Here is an 18,798-nt window from a genome sequence, read left to right on the forward strand (position 1 = left end):
TATGGGGCATCAGAGCAGCAGGATTTGGCATGTGGCTGCTGAGACATAAGGGCCCTCTCAGAGAAGGATGTGGCTTGCAGTTGAAGCATGCAAGAGACACCAGGCATCGAAACCACTTCAATCATTCCAGAAATGCACCCATTTTGCCTTTTTAGCAGAGATCAATCATGAACTTGAAACATTAATGGCTGAGAGAGAGAGAGAGAGAGAGAGAGAGAGAGAGAGAGAGAGCATATTTCGAGGAACTCTTGAAATCTGTTTTTTAATGGCAAAGAGAACATCATCATGAAACTCAATTCGTCAAGGTTTTGAGCTGACGATGAGAAGTCAGAATTAAATGTTAGTGCAAGCAGAACCATATTTATTTATTTATCAACCTGCTGTAACCATGCATCAGGGCACATTTGTTTCTCATAGGCATCAACAAAGTGGCAATTGGCTAGCATGAATGTTAGGGTGCTCCTCCACCCTCCAAGCACAAGTCTTTGGGCACAAAGTAGGAGACTGAATCAAGTTTTAATGTCATGAGGATGTGGGGTAGTACTCGCTTCTGGAATAAGTTGTGGTTTGGCGATCATTGACACTTCTGGTTTTGAGGACTTACGCAAGGAGTTTTATAAAGTCGATATCTATAGATGTAGAGCCTCGTATATATGAAAGGGATCGAGAGACTTTTTGTTAATATATACGTATATATTTGAATTTTTAGTCCCACGTACGTACGTACTCAACATTAACAAAGAAGGATAACGACGGTCGAGTGGTACTTAATTGATATATATGATCTAAACCTAGGTTTGATTGGCACTACTGATCATCGATCAACACCTTAAATATTTTTTTTATAAAGTCATGACATTTTAGATACAAAAAAGTACTACTAGTACCGTCTCGTCATTTTAATCGCCTATATATGGTCGGGAGATCACGGGGGAACGTATGCATGCCTTCGGTAATTATTGTATTTGGAATAATTGATCTGAACATGATGTATAGTACTGGGTACAGCTAGGCCTGCCATTGTACGTCTTGGCCCGTTACCAGTCTCTTAAATAAACATCAACATTTAGAACTATTCTTTGAATTATCATTTGTAATATATAATAAAGATCAAGTACTTAAATTCCCATACTCAAAGTTCGTGACTCGTCATGTCTTATTTCAATGAACCATGCATGCATATAATATATATACAAGAATTATATATGACTCGTATTCTATCCTGGGGCCGAGAATCTGGTCGTGATGACATGCAGTACTACAGTAGTTGGTGTCCTCGGGAGACAAGGAAAAACATAATTAGGAAGTAAACATTTGGTGTACCAGCTTGGATCGAAATTCATCATGTTAGCCTAGCACAAACATATATTTACTGGGCGCATATATATATATATGCATTCACAAATATGTATTTAACATATATATATACATATATATATATATATGAATGAGTTCATAATTCTCCTTGTCCCCTACATGAGCATTCTACATCACTGATCAAGTCACTGCACTATCATCAAGCGCAATTCACGATATATATCTGGTGTGTAGGCTGGCCTGGATAATATTAATATCACAATATCTTCCAATATCTGGCATTGGAATTAAGGTAGCATCGCCTTCCACGTTACAAAAACCATGATAATTTTGCCCGCATGCATGCATATATATTGACGAATCCAGTACATATTATATATTGGTTAACGTGATCATAAAAGTTCATGATCATGCGTCGACCATATTAATACACGTAATGGGCGAGCTACTTTAATTTTTGTTTTTGGGGGTTTTTGTTTTTAATGGTCAAATTAAGAGAATCAAAATAATTGATCGAATCTGGCGCATATACACGTCGTAAGCCTTAATTTGTAGGTTTATGGACGCCACCCATGCACTGCGCGCAGATTAAGCTAGCCAGCTTCCACGTACAATTGCTGTTGTTTTGAAATTGCTCAAAGTGTGATACTTTGGAGGACAGCTGCCGAGTCCTCCTCGATCACAATACGTTTGTATTTGTATTATTGTACGTGTCCGGCCAACTACAGCGTACCAACTGCGACCAAAGTGTCGTTTCTCTAATTTCGATCATGGCAATCATGAGATCGGCTACGTTTACAGCTTCCACATATTTTAGGTAGTGATGACATCGATCATGAGTATGCCTCCAGCTTGCCTTTGCCTCCCCCAATCATTATTAATTGCTACTCTTCTCTTGACAAAACTTAATTGTATTTCGTCTTTAAATTGTTTATAAACAAAAAAGGCTGGAAATTAGGCATCATCATGATTGCCTTATATATGTATAGTTCAAATAACCAAAAGAAAAGTAAAACGACATATCTCAGACAAGATTTAGCATAACACTAGACCTTCAGACCAATAATCTAGCTTTGCAATCGAGAAAATAAAATAGCCGATCTGAAGTTGGCCAGTGAATTCCGTATAGGCCTGTACCATACGGCATCATTGGATGGTTAGATCTTTAATTCCCATCTCTTGAAGAAACAAAACATGACGTAATAGGGTAAAGCAAACATTAATATTGGTGAAAATTGGAATAGCCTAATGTACATGAGGAAGCCCATGATTATCCCTGTCTACTCATGTTTACTACTACACTACTACTATTACTTCTGTATTCGTAAAAGATCGACCTCAATCGACATAATGCTAATTAAATATTGAAACACTATATTTACACGAAATTAGTGGGGGTGGCCGGATGCATGCAAGCATTTCTCCTGTGCCTTGCCTTCATGGGTGTTGCTGACTGATCGAACACGATCCTCACTCCTGCATACATTGGCCTCGTGTTTGAATAATTTCATAGCTCTTTGATTTGACTCCTAGCTAGCTTCGAATACACTTATTTATAATATGGTTCTCTCTTAAATTATATATGTTGATGTGTAAGATTACAATATATAACAATCAAAACTCAAAGAATTGCATGCAATAAACCAATTTAATTTGGACCACATGCATCCATTACATATGCAAATTAGTAATCATATAATTTGTTCAATCTCTTACCCTTGGTATCTCATTCAATATCTAATTCAAACCCAAATCCTTCTCATTCAAACGTATAATTTGTTCAGCTTTAGCTTTCTTCAGCCATTTAAGTGTACCTTCCCATGTTGTGTAAGCAGCAACATCTAGAAGAATTGCCCTCAAAACCTTGTAATCAAACACCTTGTAAGCTTCTGCTATATATCCTCGATCCCTTCCCTACAAACCTCAAAAAGCAGGTATTTTAAAAAACGAAAAAAAATAATGGAACGACAAGAAGAATTGTCCTGGTTGAAATATTATTTTGCTGATTATGTTCCATGCAGGGGTAATCTTGAAGGAAATGTCAAGGACCGACCATGCAATCTTTGAGCAAGGCGCATCAGCAGGGAATGTGGGCAATGAGAAAGCTGTGGAACAAAAGAAAGCAAACCAAATACTTGTCAGGTTTGTGGAGCATGGATTTGTTAGTTTGTCAGCCCGATTTGATGACCCAACCCGATAAGGCCGACACATTGTAATTTTTGGTAAATTTTCAAGGAGGCTTGGGCTGATACCTCATGAGGATTCGGGGGTAACGCCTCAAAAAAGTTTTTGAGCACTATTTGCAATCAGAAAAAGCACTAGATAGAAAGTTCGCTTGACAATTGTTCATCATGTTGCTCGAGCAAAATTAGGATAGAGAGTTCACTCGATACGCGCTCTACACTCATATCAAGTGAATACTGTAGAAAAGTAAAAATTAGATTTTCTACCGTATGATACTATAAATATATACTTAATGAACAGTTTAGCACAATATTCTAAATGTTCTGAACAATATGATTTCACCCCAAAGTATATTTTGTGATTTCTCAATATAATAAAATTCTCTACAACTCTGTGGACCTAGGCACGTTATCGAATCACGTTGATTTTGTGTCGTGTGATTGATTTGTTTATATTTGCTTTGCTTTGTTTGTCCTCGTTGTTTTCACAACGGTAGTACTGAGTTGCAAGAAAAGAGGGTTCGTCTGTTGATCTGATTCCTTATATCAAGTATGTTGGAGAATAAATTCTGTGCCCTTCCTATTACATTTACAATCTAATGAAATAAAAATTCAGAGCTGAGTATTGAACCGCAGCAAGGATGAACTGGGGACTAAAGGGCTGTGTTTGGGGCCTTGCTCTGCGGATACCATTTTGCATCCATAGTTTAATGATTCATCTATTTAATACATATCTTTTAGACATTGATTTGCACATGGACAAGGGGGAAATACAAAATGGGATTGATGCTCTTAGCACAGCTTGTTGATTGTAAAATCCAGTCTTTCAGGCAGGGACAAGTCAAGATGAGAGCTAGAAATCAGAAATACACAGTGATGCAAAGATTTTAGTTGTTTTTACCAAACACAGATAGGCATGAAGTTTCACATATAGTAACTCTGGCCTCTTGCCATGTGGAAGAAGGTAAATAAATGGATCTCTCTTAAACCAACTATATTATCAACTACACATTAATGAATAACCCCTGATACCAAAATAAAATCACTTCTGTACAGGACTCAGTAACATGACAGATAAGAAGCTAAAATTATCCCATGCTACTAAAATTAATAACCCTTTGACTTGGGCTGTTATCACTAGATTGCTCAAGGCATATAGGAATCTTTCCTGTCAAAGATAATACATAAGAAGTTATAAATGTTCTAAACAAAGTTGTAGGCCAACTTGCAGTTATTTAATTCGAGAATGCTTCATATTGGGGCTTCCTCGAAGATCACTCATTTCACCAAAATTTGAATTTCTCGTGGCTTTCAGCAAGCTTCCATTCATTCTGCACTCTGATGGCTTCTGTTCATCCTCTGCTTTAACTTTCGAATGGGTTTTCCTCCGACGCTCATTATGACCAGCCAACCTTTCCCGGCAACTCTTTTTGTTATCATCAAACTCTGAAATTTCATGAAACCTGCACCACATATTCATATCCCAACCAAATACTTCAGCAGAGACCATATGGAAATAAAATGAGGATGCATCAATTCTGGCACATGAACAAAAGCGTTTACAAAAAATTATTCATACATACGACTTCCACTGCATGGAAAGCAAAAGTACTATGGCAACTAAGAACACAAATACACTACCCCCGCAATGTACATGATAAACAATTAGAAAACTGACGATTTCTAATGTCAATATTTCTACTTGGTGACCACAACTGAGCTATTCCCACCCCACGAAATAAAATGATAGCAGAAGTTCTTGAATTGCATAATAATGTCATAAAATGATCATGAAAAATACAATACGGATTTCCAGTCGATTGCAATTTGTGGCAGAAAAGCTAACTTCTACTTACCAAATTGTTATCTGCAATATGAGGGAGGAGCTCCCAATGAAAGTACATATAAATTTATTGAATTAAGGTTTACTTGTTAATACAAAGTAGAAAATAATTCGTAGAAGCAAATCCATAGATATCTTTATTCTCAATGCTTCAGTTTTGAATGCAAGTGTACTACACATTGTGAAGCCCAGGAGCTGGTTCAAATTAGGTCCGGTAAGAAGACAACACTATGACACAAGGTAAACAACTTAGATAAAGACACCAAAGATGCATGACTTGCCTAATTTTGAAAAATCAGACCCCACTGCTCGCCCATAACTAAACTTGCAAGTTGCAAGCTCTTTGGTCAATTACAGAAAGGCTAGTTCACAGTTACCCGCAGATTAATTCAGTTATAATAAAAACAAATAGAGCATGAAATCACGCAAACCTTTCTTTTCCTCCTTGTAACTCAACCAGAAAAGGCACTGGAAATAAACAGTCGAACATATTTTGGGCAAAAGAGAACACCCAATTCACTTGCTATCCATAATTAGACAAAAGAAGAAAAATCACAAACACCCATTTGCGTTACAAAATTATATAAGCTCTTCTAACACAAAAGAAGAAGTTAAATACTTGCTACACTGCTGGCAAAACCTCTGGCCGACGCCGCTGACTAAAACGACTGCGGCCCTAGAGTGGCGCTCGCAAACCTTATGTCGCTTGTGATACGTCTTCCCCATTCTCAAGTCCACACCACATTGATCAGCCTGGCAACGTAATGAGCCAATGTCACTGATATTGTTACCACTACTACTACTACCATTAATAAAGGGTACCATAGCACTAAGCCTCTGTCCAGCTGACACTACCCTTATCATCACCTTCTTCCTTCCATACTCTAGTCCCAGCTCATCCTCCTTTTCAACTTCTTCTTCTCCCTCATTACCCTCATCGACATGGTCTTCTTCATCTTCGTCATTATCATGATGATCATCATAACTTTCAGTATCTTCTTCTTCCTGCTCTTCTTCTTCTTCTTCTTCTTTCTTGAAAGATCTTTCGGCCATCGAAAACTTACGAGGAGATACAGAAAGAGAGTTTCTGGGGCTCTATAGGAGAGAGAAACTTCTGAGAAAATTGGGAGTTTTGGATGCGAGAGCAAGAGGGTAATGACAATGGGTTGGATCCATGGAGAGGTTGGGACAACGAGGTGATTGATGTCGTAGCAATATGTACGGCGAAGGCCCATTGGACTCTTGCAAAAGAGGGAAAATGGATTAACTTTTTCACCCCAAGCATTTCCTAACAGATAGTACAAATGCTCTTGGATCGGGTAAAGTTTCTATATTTAGAGCACTTCGGATAAATTTTTTATCCAATCTTTTAAAATATATTATTAAATTTTATTTTTTATTTTACATATTAATTTTTATAATATATTATACATCAGCTTATCTATTTTTTTTATATTATTTTAATATTATATCTTTTAATATTTTATGAGAGAAAAAATACAATAAAGAAAATTAATTTTAGAAAAAAATATAAGAAAAGATAGAAAATAAATAAAAATATATTTACATTTTTATACAGTCGCTTCTACGTCAACACTGTACACAAATATAAAATAGAAATAAAATGAAGCATCCGTTGGATGCACGTTTTAGATCATTTTTTTTTTTAAATTTTACATAACAAACTCATTGTGAGTGCAATTAAATAAATCTTTTTATATATATTTTAAATTATTAAAAATATTTAGATAAAAATATTATGAAAAATAATTTAATCAGAATGCATATATTGAGTCTCACAAAAACAAATTACTCATAACATTAAATTATTAGAAAATATATTTATTAATTACTTATCTGAATTCACATCATAAAATGATAATAAATAAATAAATATTAATTAAGGGGCGGCTCTACAGCTATCTAGGGCTCCCAACAGTGCATTTCATTTTTATTTTATTTTATTTGTATTTAAGTATTTTTTAATATATTTTTTTTAAATCGCAATATCATTAAAAAATGATATGATGGAGCGTGGAGGTGGAGGTTGACAAAATGGCATTGATTACACATTTCCAGTAGATGATCGATCGAACCTTCAACTGTTGGGCAGCAAAGTGTTTATCTGATCCAAACAGAGAAGCTACTTTATCTTCAATTATAAAAATGTCATGATTATTGTTTATATTTTGTGATGTTGATTACAAATCTTATATTAATTAAAATAATTTTCTAATTAGAGGTTGGGAAAACTTGGGTATCTATCCATCTATGTGGAGATTATTACTTGTCTGTCTCTAAAGTCTGTCTGTATGTTTGTGTCTTGGTTATATAAAATTAAATTATATTATTTTATATAATTATTATAATATTTTTAAATTTTTACACAAAATTTAATAAATAATTCAATTTTTTTTAATTTTAACATAAAATTAATATTAAAAAATTATATTATAATAATATTTTATTTAACTTTTAACAAAATATATAACCGGATTGAACTGTCTCCACGATAATCCTACTAAAAGCATTCTTTAATCTTTAATTGGCATCCTTAAAAAAGCCAAAGAGAGCGTGACGCTACAGTAACGAAGTTGAATCAGATCAAACTTAGCAACAGAATCAATTCAAACATCCCAAAGATAAGGATAAGAAGTTGAAGGCAAAACATCAAACCGAATCACGACAGAATGATGACTGTAATTATTTAGATAAAGATTAACATGCATTGTGATAAATTCTTGTACATATTCATCTGTAAATATACAACGACACTCCTCAGCAATCAATTGAGGAAGACCATTCAAATAATTGATGATATTATATTCTTTACGTTGTTGGTTTCCGAGACAGGATGAAAGTAATTAAGCAGTCTTGTAGGAGTAATATCTGTGGATCATACATTCATCTAAAAACTTTCATTAATTTGATATTTTCAATTTCAAGTATTTAACTCATCATATCCTTCTTTTGAGTTTTGTTATGCTTTCAGATTCATGTATTTGTAGTTTAAGGTTCAAGGAAAAATCATCTGTCGTGCATCTCTTCTTCTCATCGGAACACTTGACATTGAGTTTCATATGAAAAATCCATCCATGTGTTTTTTTTTTTTTTTCTACTATATATTATATGCATTTCTCGAGAGAAACAACGAAAATTTCACCAGAGTAGAATTTTATGCTTACAAGAAAAGAAAATTAAAAAGACAAAAAGGATGACTTCAGCAACTATTATTTGGATTTTCCCCTCAGAATCGTGGTTGTCAATCCTTTGAACACGAGCAGTTTTCAGTCCGACACACAAACCAATAATTACTTATCATATTATCTCCCCAAACTTCGCTGTCGAGTCTCTGTTCCTCCGCCACCATGAACCACCTGTTCCGGAACTCCTGGACTCGCTTCGTTTGTAGTTTCAATCGCTTTCAATTTTCTATCGCTCAAAATTCTAGTAAATTCTCTCACTTTTCCGGGAGGTTCGAGCCAGAGTCATGGAGATCGATGGAGGGTCTGGTTCATTGCTCAGCAAATCACGTTCCTTTGTCTCCCATAAGCTTCTTAGACCGAGCGGCAAAGGCTTTCAGAGACAGAACCTCAGTTGTGTATGGTTCTGTGAAATATACATGGGGTGAAACTCATGAACGATGTCTGAGACTGGCCTCTGCTCTGACACAGCTGGGAATTTCTCCGGGGGATGTGGTGAGTTAATTTATTTAACATGCATTTCTTTTTGTCAAGGTTTAGTGGCCTTGATCATTGTTTTCTGGAGTCCTTTATTTATTTATGTATTTATTTTTATTTTTTTGCGACTTCGTACTTGCTGCGGTTCCTTGATTTATATCCAGTGATCCATATCCTCTGAATTTATGTTTATTTTTTGTGGTATTTATGGGTGTTATAAACTTTGTTTGAGGTGAGGATTCAGGAATCAGGATTAATACAAAAAACAGAAAAAGAAAACAATAAAACAAAAAACAGTAGGATGCACGCACAATTTCTATGTTCTCGTAGTCTCAACTAGTTCCTCTTTCCACCGTATGTGGATTTCTATCAAGTGATCTGGTTTGGTATAGAATGATTTTTTCTAGCAAGCACATATATTATTTCTTCCGTATTGAAGGGCCCCTAAACAAGAATGAGAAATACAAAATATCTTTTCTGTTGTGCTGGGTTATTTTGTTGTGGTCAAAGAAGATATATATTTTGTCTTATGTTCCCTTGTATAGTTGATTTCTTGATGCTTGGTTTCATTTTTGAAAAATTAACTGAGAGCTACCTGCAAAATTTATCATTAACTTGGTCTACCGTGAGGTTTTGAGCCTTGAGATAGAGAGAAATGGAGTTTTTCCTTTAGGATACAATAAATATGTTTGTCTTTATCCAGTAAATTCTATGGAAATTGTTCTTACTCAAATATGCTTTACCCACATGGTCCTGACATTCAGTTCTATCCCTTTTTCCACATTTGTAACTCTAGCTTACTTTCACAGGTTGCAATCCTGGCCCCTAATGTCCCGGCAATGCATGAGCTACATTTTGCAGTTCCAATGACAGGGGCAGTTCTCTGTACGCTTAATGCACGCTATGATTCAGCAATGTTGTCATCCCTACTAACACATTCAGAAGCAAAGATCATTTTTGTAGACTACCAGTTACTTGAAATTGCTCGTGGAGCATTCCAGCTTCATGAAAAGACAGGAGCAGAGCCGCCACTCCTAGTGTTGATATCTGAATCTGATGGCCAATGTCCCATTGACATTACATCTAACACTTATGAATATGAGAGTCTTCTGGAAAATGGACAGAATGGATTCCAGATAAGACGTCCAAATTGTGAATGGGATCCTATCAGCCTAAATTACACCTCCGGCACAACATCTAGACCAAAAGGAGTCGTATATAATCACAGAGGTGCATATCTCAATTCATTGGCAACAGTTCTTCTTCATGGAATAGGCTCAATGCCAGTTTACCTTTGGACCGTGCCTATGTTTCATTGCAATGGGTGGTGCCTCATTTGGGGGCTGGCGGCTCAGGGAGGCACCAATATATGCCTTAGAAAAGTTACTCCAAGGGGTATATTTGACAGCATCGCTAGGCACGGTGTCACACACATGGGAGGGGCACCAACTGTCCTGAACATGATTGTGAATTCCCCGGTCAGTGACCGAAGTCCACTTCCTCACAAGGTGGAAGTGATGACAGGCGGTGCACCACCACCTCCACAGATTCTTTCCAAAATGGAAGAGCTGGGTTTTGGTGTGTCCCACTTGTATGGCCTCACTGAGACATATGGCCCAGGGACCTCTTGCATATGGAAACCCGAGTGGGATTCTTTACCTCTTGATGAAAGATCTAAACTGAAAGCCCGACAAGGGGTGCATCATCTTGGTTTGGAGGAGGTTGACATAAGAGATCCTGTCACACTGGCAAGCGTTCCGGCTGATGGTAAAACTATGGGTGAGATCATGTTTAGAGGCAATACTGTAATGAGTGGATACCTCAAAGATTTGAAAGCCACAGAAGAAGCTTTCAGTGGTGGATGGTTTCGAAGTGGGGATCTTGCAGTGAAACATCCTGATAATTATATAGAAGTGAAGGACCGCTTGAAGGATATAGTAATTTCTGGTGGGGAGAACATAAGCACAGTTGAGGTAGAAACAGTTTTGTTTGGTCATCCAGCAGTTCTTGAGGCTGCAGTTGTTCCGCGGCCGGATGATCACTGGGGCCAGACGCCTTGTGCATTTGTGAAGTTAAAAGAAGGATATGATCATGTCAGTGATCAAGAAATAATCAAGTTTTGTCGGGATCATTTACCACATTACATGGCTCCTCGGACTGTAATTTTTGAGGATTTGCCAAAAACTTCGACCGGAAAGACACAAAAGTTTATTTTGAGAGAGAAAGCAAAGACTATGGGCAGCCTTTCTTGACCAAAAGTTTAACAACATGTTGAAGCAAGCCAATTTCTCTTAAATATTATTATTTTTTTCTTTGTTATTCTGTAATTCAAGAACAAACAGCCATCAGGTTCCCTAATTCATTATCTAGTCTCCAAACCACGTCCAAACACATGCACCGAGAGCCAGAACCATGTGTAGTTACAGGTTGATCAAGAGCGATTATTGTCAAGGTGCCAACTAGCAAGAAGTACAATATCTTGTTTTTATACGGCAGGATATTGTTTCAGGTTGAGGCTGATAATGTAGGGGGCAACAAGGGAACCGCAATACAAATGATCTCCTATCTTCATCGCACTTGTGAGCAGAGGCAGTTCAGGATCATAGTAGTGAGCCATTGGTTTTCCTGCCAAGTCAACGACCAGAACCCCTCCAGACCTCCCCAAATATAGTCGCCCTGTGTACTTTAGCGCAATTGATGCAAACTTTCTGATGAGAGGATATTTGAATGTTAAATGCCATGAAAGTGTATGTTCCTGCCAGCATTGCACAAAAAGTGACTCGTTAGAATAATGTGCAGAGTTCTAGTATCGTACACCAAAGGAATTGTATTCATAAAATCTTTTGATCGAATTCCATCAGTGGAGTGGATAACAAAGAAGTAATAAACAAGATAGAAAAAGCAGGACAACTTATATATTAAAGGGAAATTTAGAACCAAACTACCCGTGCCAGTGCAATCCAGTAGTGGCCTTCTCCATCATATCGGATGTTATCAGGCATGCCCGGTAGATTTTCTATGAACTTATCGACTTTTCCTTTTTCATTGCCACTAATATGATATTTTCTACACCTTCTCCTGCACCCATTATTGGAATCATCAAAACCTTGCCAATTCTCTACAAGGTTAACTGGAGGACTAACAAAACAGGAACGGAACAAGATTTCTTGAAGTTTTCTGAACTCGAGAGCTTTTAAGTGAGAGAGGAATAGATATATTAAATAATAATCTTTTTCCAGCAAAATATGTATGCAAAGAAGGGGAATCAGCAAACATACGCTGTGGTTTCGCAAAAGATGACATAATTTTGATCAGGGGAGACAGCAACTCCATTAGCAAAGTAGAGGTTGGGGAGCAGCACCTGGGTGGCTTTGGTAGCTGGATCATAACTCAGAAGTCTGCCATGGGGCTTACCCTCCAATATATCCCAATCCAATTCATCTGAACTATATTTGTAGGAAGCATCACTAAAATAAACCATGCCATTCTGTGCAACATCTACAGCATCTGTGGTTCTAAACTTTTGTCCCTCAGCCTCATCTGTCAACACCTCCACTGTGCCCTCTGCCGTCACCTTCAGTAGGCCCTATTATTTTGTTTTATATACACACACCAAGCCAGATTTCATTAAACATATTTCAACCCCAAGCATGCATAGAAAAAAACACGTTTCCAAACAAGTCATTGCCCTGATATTTTGTAATTTGATAAATTTCAGAACAGATAATATGGCGTGATGGCATCGAATGTCTTTCAAAATATCTTCCTGACCAGGTCAGTAGGGTCATCCCAATCTCAAGTACTGGAACTTTTTGTCTTCTTCATTTTGGATTTTTCACTCTCTCTCCAATAATAGATAGTTACAAGTAGATAGTTATCTTAGGAAGTATGCAGTGAAGGCTATGAGTAAAACTTTTAATAGGAATAAAATAATTAAAATAAAAAATATGTGTGATGTAAATTATGATAAGAAAAATTAAAAATAAATTAAAAATCATGTATAGATATATTAAAATGAATAAAATATATTAAAATAGATAAATCATATATAAATATAATATTTAAATAATATAAAAAATAGATAAATTAATATATAATATATTTTAAAAATCAATATGTAATAAATGTGTCTACCAAATGTAGACACTAGTATAAATAATTTTTTTTTATTTTTTTCTTTAAGCATATTTTAAACATCTTTAATTCAGAAAAAATAAAAAATATATATATAAATTTCACTTTCTTATCTATTAAGAAAAATATATAAATATATAAAAAAATATAAATATATGAATGACTCATGCTGTCATTTTCCTTCGTAATACTATTAACTGTACCAAAGCTATGCGAACTTTACCCTTTTTGGATCGGCAACGACAACTTCCTGTTTAAGTTCGTCGACAGCTATTCCTAAAGGTCTGCCGCCGATGTTGATCCACTTCTGCACCTCCGAGTCGTTCACGTTGACTCGGCTTATCCAGCCGTCAGCACAGCCCGTGTAGATGACTCCGGAACTGCGATCATAAGCAACATCTTCTGGTCCCTCCAAGTTCCCCACGCCCACCAGCTCCGCTCCGCGGAGCATGTGCTTGTTGATTGCCGGCGCGACTATGGCGTGCCGAGTCAACAGGTCGGGGGGCAGTGGAGCCGGGTCGAACGAGTCGAGGTTGTACAGAATGGTCGCCACCACAACGGGGACCAGTACTACAGTCAAGAAAGGGTGGAAAAGCCATGAACATGAGGTTTTGCTGTTGGAAGTAATACGAGAAGCGTTGGGAGTGGAAGCTGAGTCAGGGTTCTTTGACTCAGACATGGTGGGGTACTGAGAGTGAGGGGCGTTAGTCAGTGTAGAGATCGACTCGGTATCAGGAAAGGATGATTATGGCGGATTAACAGCGCTAATTAACGAGAGCAATATATATGTATAGAGAGAGAGAGAGAGAGAGAGAGAGAGCATATCCTTGAATAGGTACTGTTGATGATATTTTTCGACATGGCCGACGGCCGAGTCCAAAAATACGGTCATAGTCCTCGATGATGGTATGGTAATTGATACATGTCTCATGTCTGCATGCTTATCTACGTAAATCTTAAATAAAGAGACTTATTTAGGTGGTTTTGCATGAAAGTCTCCCTCGAGTCATTTGGAGTGAAGTCCATTAGTTTTTTATGATAGTGCACTTTTTCACGTGAATACAAAAAAAATAATAAATAAATAAAAAAGAGAAGAAGAAGAAAGAAAGATCGAAGATGTTATCCCGTAGAAATCTAGGGAGAGAGAGGGGATCTGAACAGAAGTGCCTAGGTTTGTGAAGATTTTTTCTTTGTATTTATAGAGGTCTCTGCTGTGTTTAGTTATCAGATTCATTTCGACTCATTTAATTTAATTATTACAGTATTTTTAATTTTTAATATAAAATATAATAAATAATTTAATTTTTTTAAATTTTAAAATAATAATAATATTAAAAAATAATATTTTATTCAACTTTTAACTTTCATTCAACTCAACTCACTGTTCAAATCGGCTAGACTCTTTCATGCTAAGTAGTTATTTTATTTTATTTTTTCATTTCATCCTAAGTAGTTGTATCTTACTTGTTAAGTCATTTTTACCTGTTAAGAGTACTCTTTACCTATTGCTTTTATACCCGGCAATGGGCTTTCAATGAGATAAATATTAATACCTTATTTAGTTATACAAATAAAATAATATGAAAATTAAATAAAATATTATTTTTATTTTAAAATTTAAAAAATTTAAATTATTTATTATATTTTATTTAAAAATTTATAAAAATTATAATGATTAATATCTTATCATGATGATAGCTGGAATAGCAGCAAAGGTGATTGGATATGCAGATAATCAAAATCCATTAATATTGACCATGAAACATGGTATGTGTTAGTGAAATACATAATAATATAATAAAAATTACAATAAAATTAACATTCAAACGAAACCAGTTTGAACTAAAGTACGGAAATTTTTGTAAAGAGATTTAAGTCATCTACAGTATATAAAGTCTCATATTAACCGATACAGTAAAATTCTTCTTGACTCTTTCAAAATATAACATTTTAACTGATTGTCTTATTGTTCAAACTAACTCTACACAAGTGATTGAGCTCAATCTATTAAAAAAACACATTTATTTTATTTGAAAATACTCTCAAAATTATTTAGGTGCAATTCTCTTTTATTCTCTCTACCAATTTTTGTCTACACTGTATTGTATAGATAGACAACACCACGCTCAAAAACAGAAAATTGACACAAGACGGACGCCACCTTCTTTTCAAAAAGTTAAACCATTCAAAATAAAAGGGTAGTAGACTTTAATCTGGCAACTGAGCAATAAATACTAAATAGAATTAAGGCAGCGTTAAGCAATAAACCTCACAACGTCCAAGAACTTGAAAGCTTAAAACCGCTTGAGAGAATTTATCCAATTCTACGGAACGTTGAAGACCATAAATGGTAGGAATACAATTCCAAAAATGAATGATGCGTATAAGTCTTTCTCCAACGGTAAAACAAATGCTGGAAATAAAAACATGTTGTAAAAGTTTTCTTCAAGAATTCAAGAAGAATAAAAAATTAAAAAAAAAAAAACTGAAAGTTAATGACAAAAGGAACGGTAATGATAAAACGTTAATAATAAATATTATTTATTAAAAAATACCAACAGTATGTCATGCATATGAACAGATCCTGCAAATAAGAATCTTTTCCATTTAGCTTGGGACTTGCTTTTGTTTCTCATTTAACTGGAAAACAGCGATAGTACTGTCCTTTAGAAAAGCAGCCATGAATCAGCTTAGAGGAAGGATGAACCTTAAATTAATTAAACCCAAGTTGGATCGGAATCATGTAAAGCTTGATGATCAGTTGGGTTGAATGTCCGTCCTGCTTGTATAAAATTAATCCTTTGTACTCAAATTTAACATCTTATATGTACTTATGTGGTGGTATTCATTATCATGCTTCTTGCTATGTGCAGATGCTACCAAAGAATTTTCAAACCTGCAGCTGCTAGTTTCAAATATGGTAGGAAGATCCACTGGTTAGCATTATTATATGAGAACTACAACAAATATAAAGAGATTATATAAAATAAACTCACAAATTAATGTAGCTTTCTAGAATCTGTTGAATCTGCTTGATAATAAAAATAACTTTACAATTTAACGTATTATATCAAGTCACATAAATTTATAGATTTACTTTTATGTAATCCTTTGACTAACATATTTTCCTTACTATATATCATTTTCTTTTCTTTTTTTGTAATTCATTTTCTGGAAAAGTGAAAGTTGAAGTCGGATTATAGAGTCTAGACCCCCAAGCTGTATGGATGCCGGGCGCTACTTAGCTAAAGGTCGGTGGCCATTATTAATTTGATTTGGATGTGTTCAGGTTTTGTTGGTGTTAATCTTAGGATAGCAAAACCAAGGGTGCTTTATCGCTTTATCGTAACTTCATATAATCTGTTAAATATATTTTATAATAAAATAATCTTATAATCTTATAATCTAATCAATCATACGAAATTATGTCATTTTATAATATTATTTTTATAATCTGACATTGGAGGCTCCCCAAACCACCCTGAGCCGCCCCTTTTCTCTTCTTTAGTGTTTGCAAGTGACCCGGCCCGAGTCTGAACCTTGTCCAGGCATACAAATACAACGTTATCAACTTAACAGCTCAGATCTAACACTTTCAGATCAACAAAAGTATATGATATATAGATCAATCTTAATGGTAAGTTCTTGATTGATGGTGTAAATTGATTGTTATTGGAGAGTTTCCTTTCCTCCTCTAGCTGGGGCCAATAATTTTTTACTCGACCTTTGAACTCAAGACAAATACAATACAAAATAATAGGATTAGAGTCGATCTTAATTAGGTTTGAATTAACTGATAATTTGGTGGTCATTTTCAAAATCAAAACCCTGTAACCTTCTTGAAATACCAACAAATAACAAGAATGGAATTGCAAGAATGTAAAAAAGCTTTCTTTATTTAATCATTAAAAAAAAAAAAAAAACAGATATTCAAACAAATGCTTTGCAATTCACTAATTCACGTAACAAGAGATTCAAACTCATCAACTTTATGAATTTGCATTTTGCAGGACATAGTAATAATCTAAAAACCCATAGTAATAATCTAATAACCTAAAATATTACAATTTCTCTTGCTGGACATGAACATCAAGATGGAAAACAGACCTGAAATTCAACAGAAACACAGACCAGCCCAGTCACCTTCAATCAACAACATACAAAATAGCAAACGAAACAAGAAGACAAAAATTGCTACAATGTCTAATAGTCGTCAGCCTCACCCAAAAAGCCATGTAAATCAATCAAGCATGCCTTGCCTGAAAATCCTTCATGAAAGCAACCAATTTCTCAACCCCAGCCAATGGCATAGCATTATATATGGAAGCACGCATACCTCCAACCGACCTATGCCCCTTGAGCTGAATCATCTTCTCCTTAGCTGCCTCCTTCACAAAGTCAGCCTCCAACTCCGGCTTCTCCAACGTGAACGGTACGTTCATCAACGACCTCACCGACTTCTCAACCGGGCACCTGTAGAATCCATTGCTCAAATCGATCGCACTGTACAGAAGTTCGGCCTTCTTCTTGTTCTTCTTCTCCACCTCCTCCAACCCCCCTTGCGCCAACAAGTCCTCGAACACCAATCCGCACATGTAGATGCAGTAACAAGGAGGTGTGTTATAGAGCGAGTTGTTGTCTGCGTGGATCTTGTAGTCCAGCATAATGGGTGTAATCTCCTGAGCATTCCCAATCAGATCCTTCCGGACGATCACAATGGTCACCCCAGATGGCCCCACGTTCTTCTGAGCCCCAGCGTATATGATCCCGAATTTCGACACGTCGACAGGCTTCGAACAGAAGTTCGAAGACATGTCGGCGATAAGTATACCATTCTTTGGAGTTGGGTAATTCTTGAACTCGACCCCATGAATGGTTTCGTTGGCGCATATATGCAAATACTTGGCGTCCGGGCGCTGCTCCAACCCCTCGAAGGAAGGAATTCTCGTGTAGTTGTCCGATTTGCCGGACCAGATCACCTTGGCTTTGCTGAACTTCTTTGACTCCTTAAAGGCCTTGTCCCCCCACGACCCGGTGACCAGGTAATCCACTGGGTCGTTGGGTTTAACCAGATTTAAAGGGATCGCAGCGAACTGCGTGGTGGCGCCGCCTTGGAGGAAGAGGATCGCGTATTCGGAGGGGATATTCAGAAGGGTACGGAGATCGGACTCGGCCTTCTGGATAATGGAGAGGAACTCCTTGCCTCGGTGGCTCATTTCCATGACGCTCATGCCGGATCCCCGCCAATTGTAAAGCTCCGACTGAGCCTTGAGGAGAACGTTCTCCGGGAGGGTGGCAGGCCCGGCAGCGAAGTTGAATACTCGATCTTGGGATTGGGTCTGGGTCAGTGGGAGCTGATCCTGCGTTTGGGTCGGAGCGGCGCATCTGATCGAAATGGGTTTAGTGGGGAGCTTGAGGCTGTTGAGGTGGGTGGTTGTGGGGAAGATGGGTGGTGAAGAGGTTTTGAGGAAGGGGCGGTTAGGGTTCCGGAGGAGGATAGAGTGGGGTGAGGCTGCCATAGCTATGGCGGCTCAGATTTGGGATCTCAGTGGAAGAGAGCTTTTGAAAAGCGTATGCATTTAACAGATTTGGAAAGTTTGGTGGGATTTACAAATAGAGAGGACGAGGGATTTTTTTTTAT

General features: G+C 36.6%; 4 protein-coding genes across 4 annotated transcripts; 1 reads left to right on the forward strand and 3 right to left on the reverse strand.

Moving 5' to 3' along the window:
• Window positions 1-4,465: 4,465 nt before the first annotated feature.
• On the reverse strand, window positions 4,466-6,520 carry LOC122318253 (squamosa promoter-binding protein 1-like). Its single transcript, XM_043135465.1, has 2 exons — window positions 5,963-6,520; window positions 4,466-4,963 (listed from the first exon to the last, which is right to left on the reverse strand). The coding sequence occupies exons 1-2, from the start codon at window positions 6,394-6,396 to the stop codon at window positions 4,732-4,734; spliced, it is 666 nt and encodes a 221-aa protein (XP_042991399.1). The 5' UTR covers window positions 6,397-6,520; the 3' UTR covers window positions 4,466-4,731.
• Window positions 6,521-8,560: 2,040 nt separating this feature from the next.
• LOC122318907 (isovalerate--CoA ligase CCL2-like) lies at window positions 8,561-11,829 on the forward strand. The gene is made up of 2 exons (XM_043136652.1): window positions 8,561-9,041; window positions 9,833-11,829. The coding sequence occupies exons 1-2, from the start codon at window positions 8,712-8,714 to the stop codon at window positions 11,273-11,275; spliced, it is 1,773 nt and encodes a 590-aa protein (XP_042992586.1). The 5' UTR covers window positions 8,561-8,711; the 3' UTR covers window positions 11,276-11,829.
• LOC122318908 (protein STRICTOSIDINE SYNTHASE-LIKE 5-like) lies at window positions 11,424-14,049 on the reverse strand. Its single transcript, XM_043136654.1, has 4 exons — window positions 13,381-14,049; window positions 12,302-12,609; window positions 11,969-12,101; window positions 11,424-11,778 (listed from the first exon to the last, which is right to left on the reverse strand). Exons 1-4 carry the CDS (start codon window positions 13,834-13,836, stop codon window positions 11,509-11,511), a joined length of 1,167 nt encoding a protein of 388 aa, XP_042992588.1. The 5' UTR covers window positions 13,837-14,049; the 3' UTR covers window positions 11,424-11,508.
• Window positions 14,050-17,084: 3,035 nt separating this feature from the next.
• LOC122319270 (phosphoserine aminotransferase 1, chloroplastic-like) lies at window positions 17,085-18,762 on the reverse strand. Its single transcript, XM_043137261.1, has one exon. It carries the CDS (start codon window positions 18,674-18,676, stop codon window positions 17,402-17,404), a length of 1,275 nt encoding a protein of 424 aa, XP_042993195.1. The 5' UTR covers window positions 18,677-18,762; the 3' UTR covers window positions 17,085-17,401.
• Between the last annotated feature and the right edge of the window lie 36 nt (window positions 18,763-18,798).

Source organism: Carya illinoinensis, chromosome 8, assembly GCF_018687715.1.
Source record: "Carya illinoinensis cultivar Pawnee chromosome 8, C.illinoinensisPawnee_v1, whole genome shotgun sequence".
Taxonomy (NCBI): domain Eukaryota; kingdom Viridiplantae; phylum Streptophyta; class Magnoliopsida; order Fagales; family Juglandaceae; genus Carya; species Carya illinoinensis.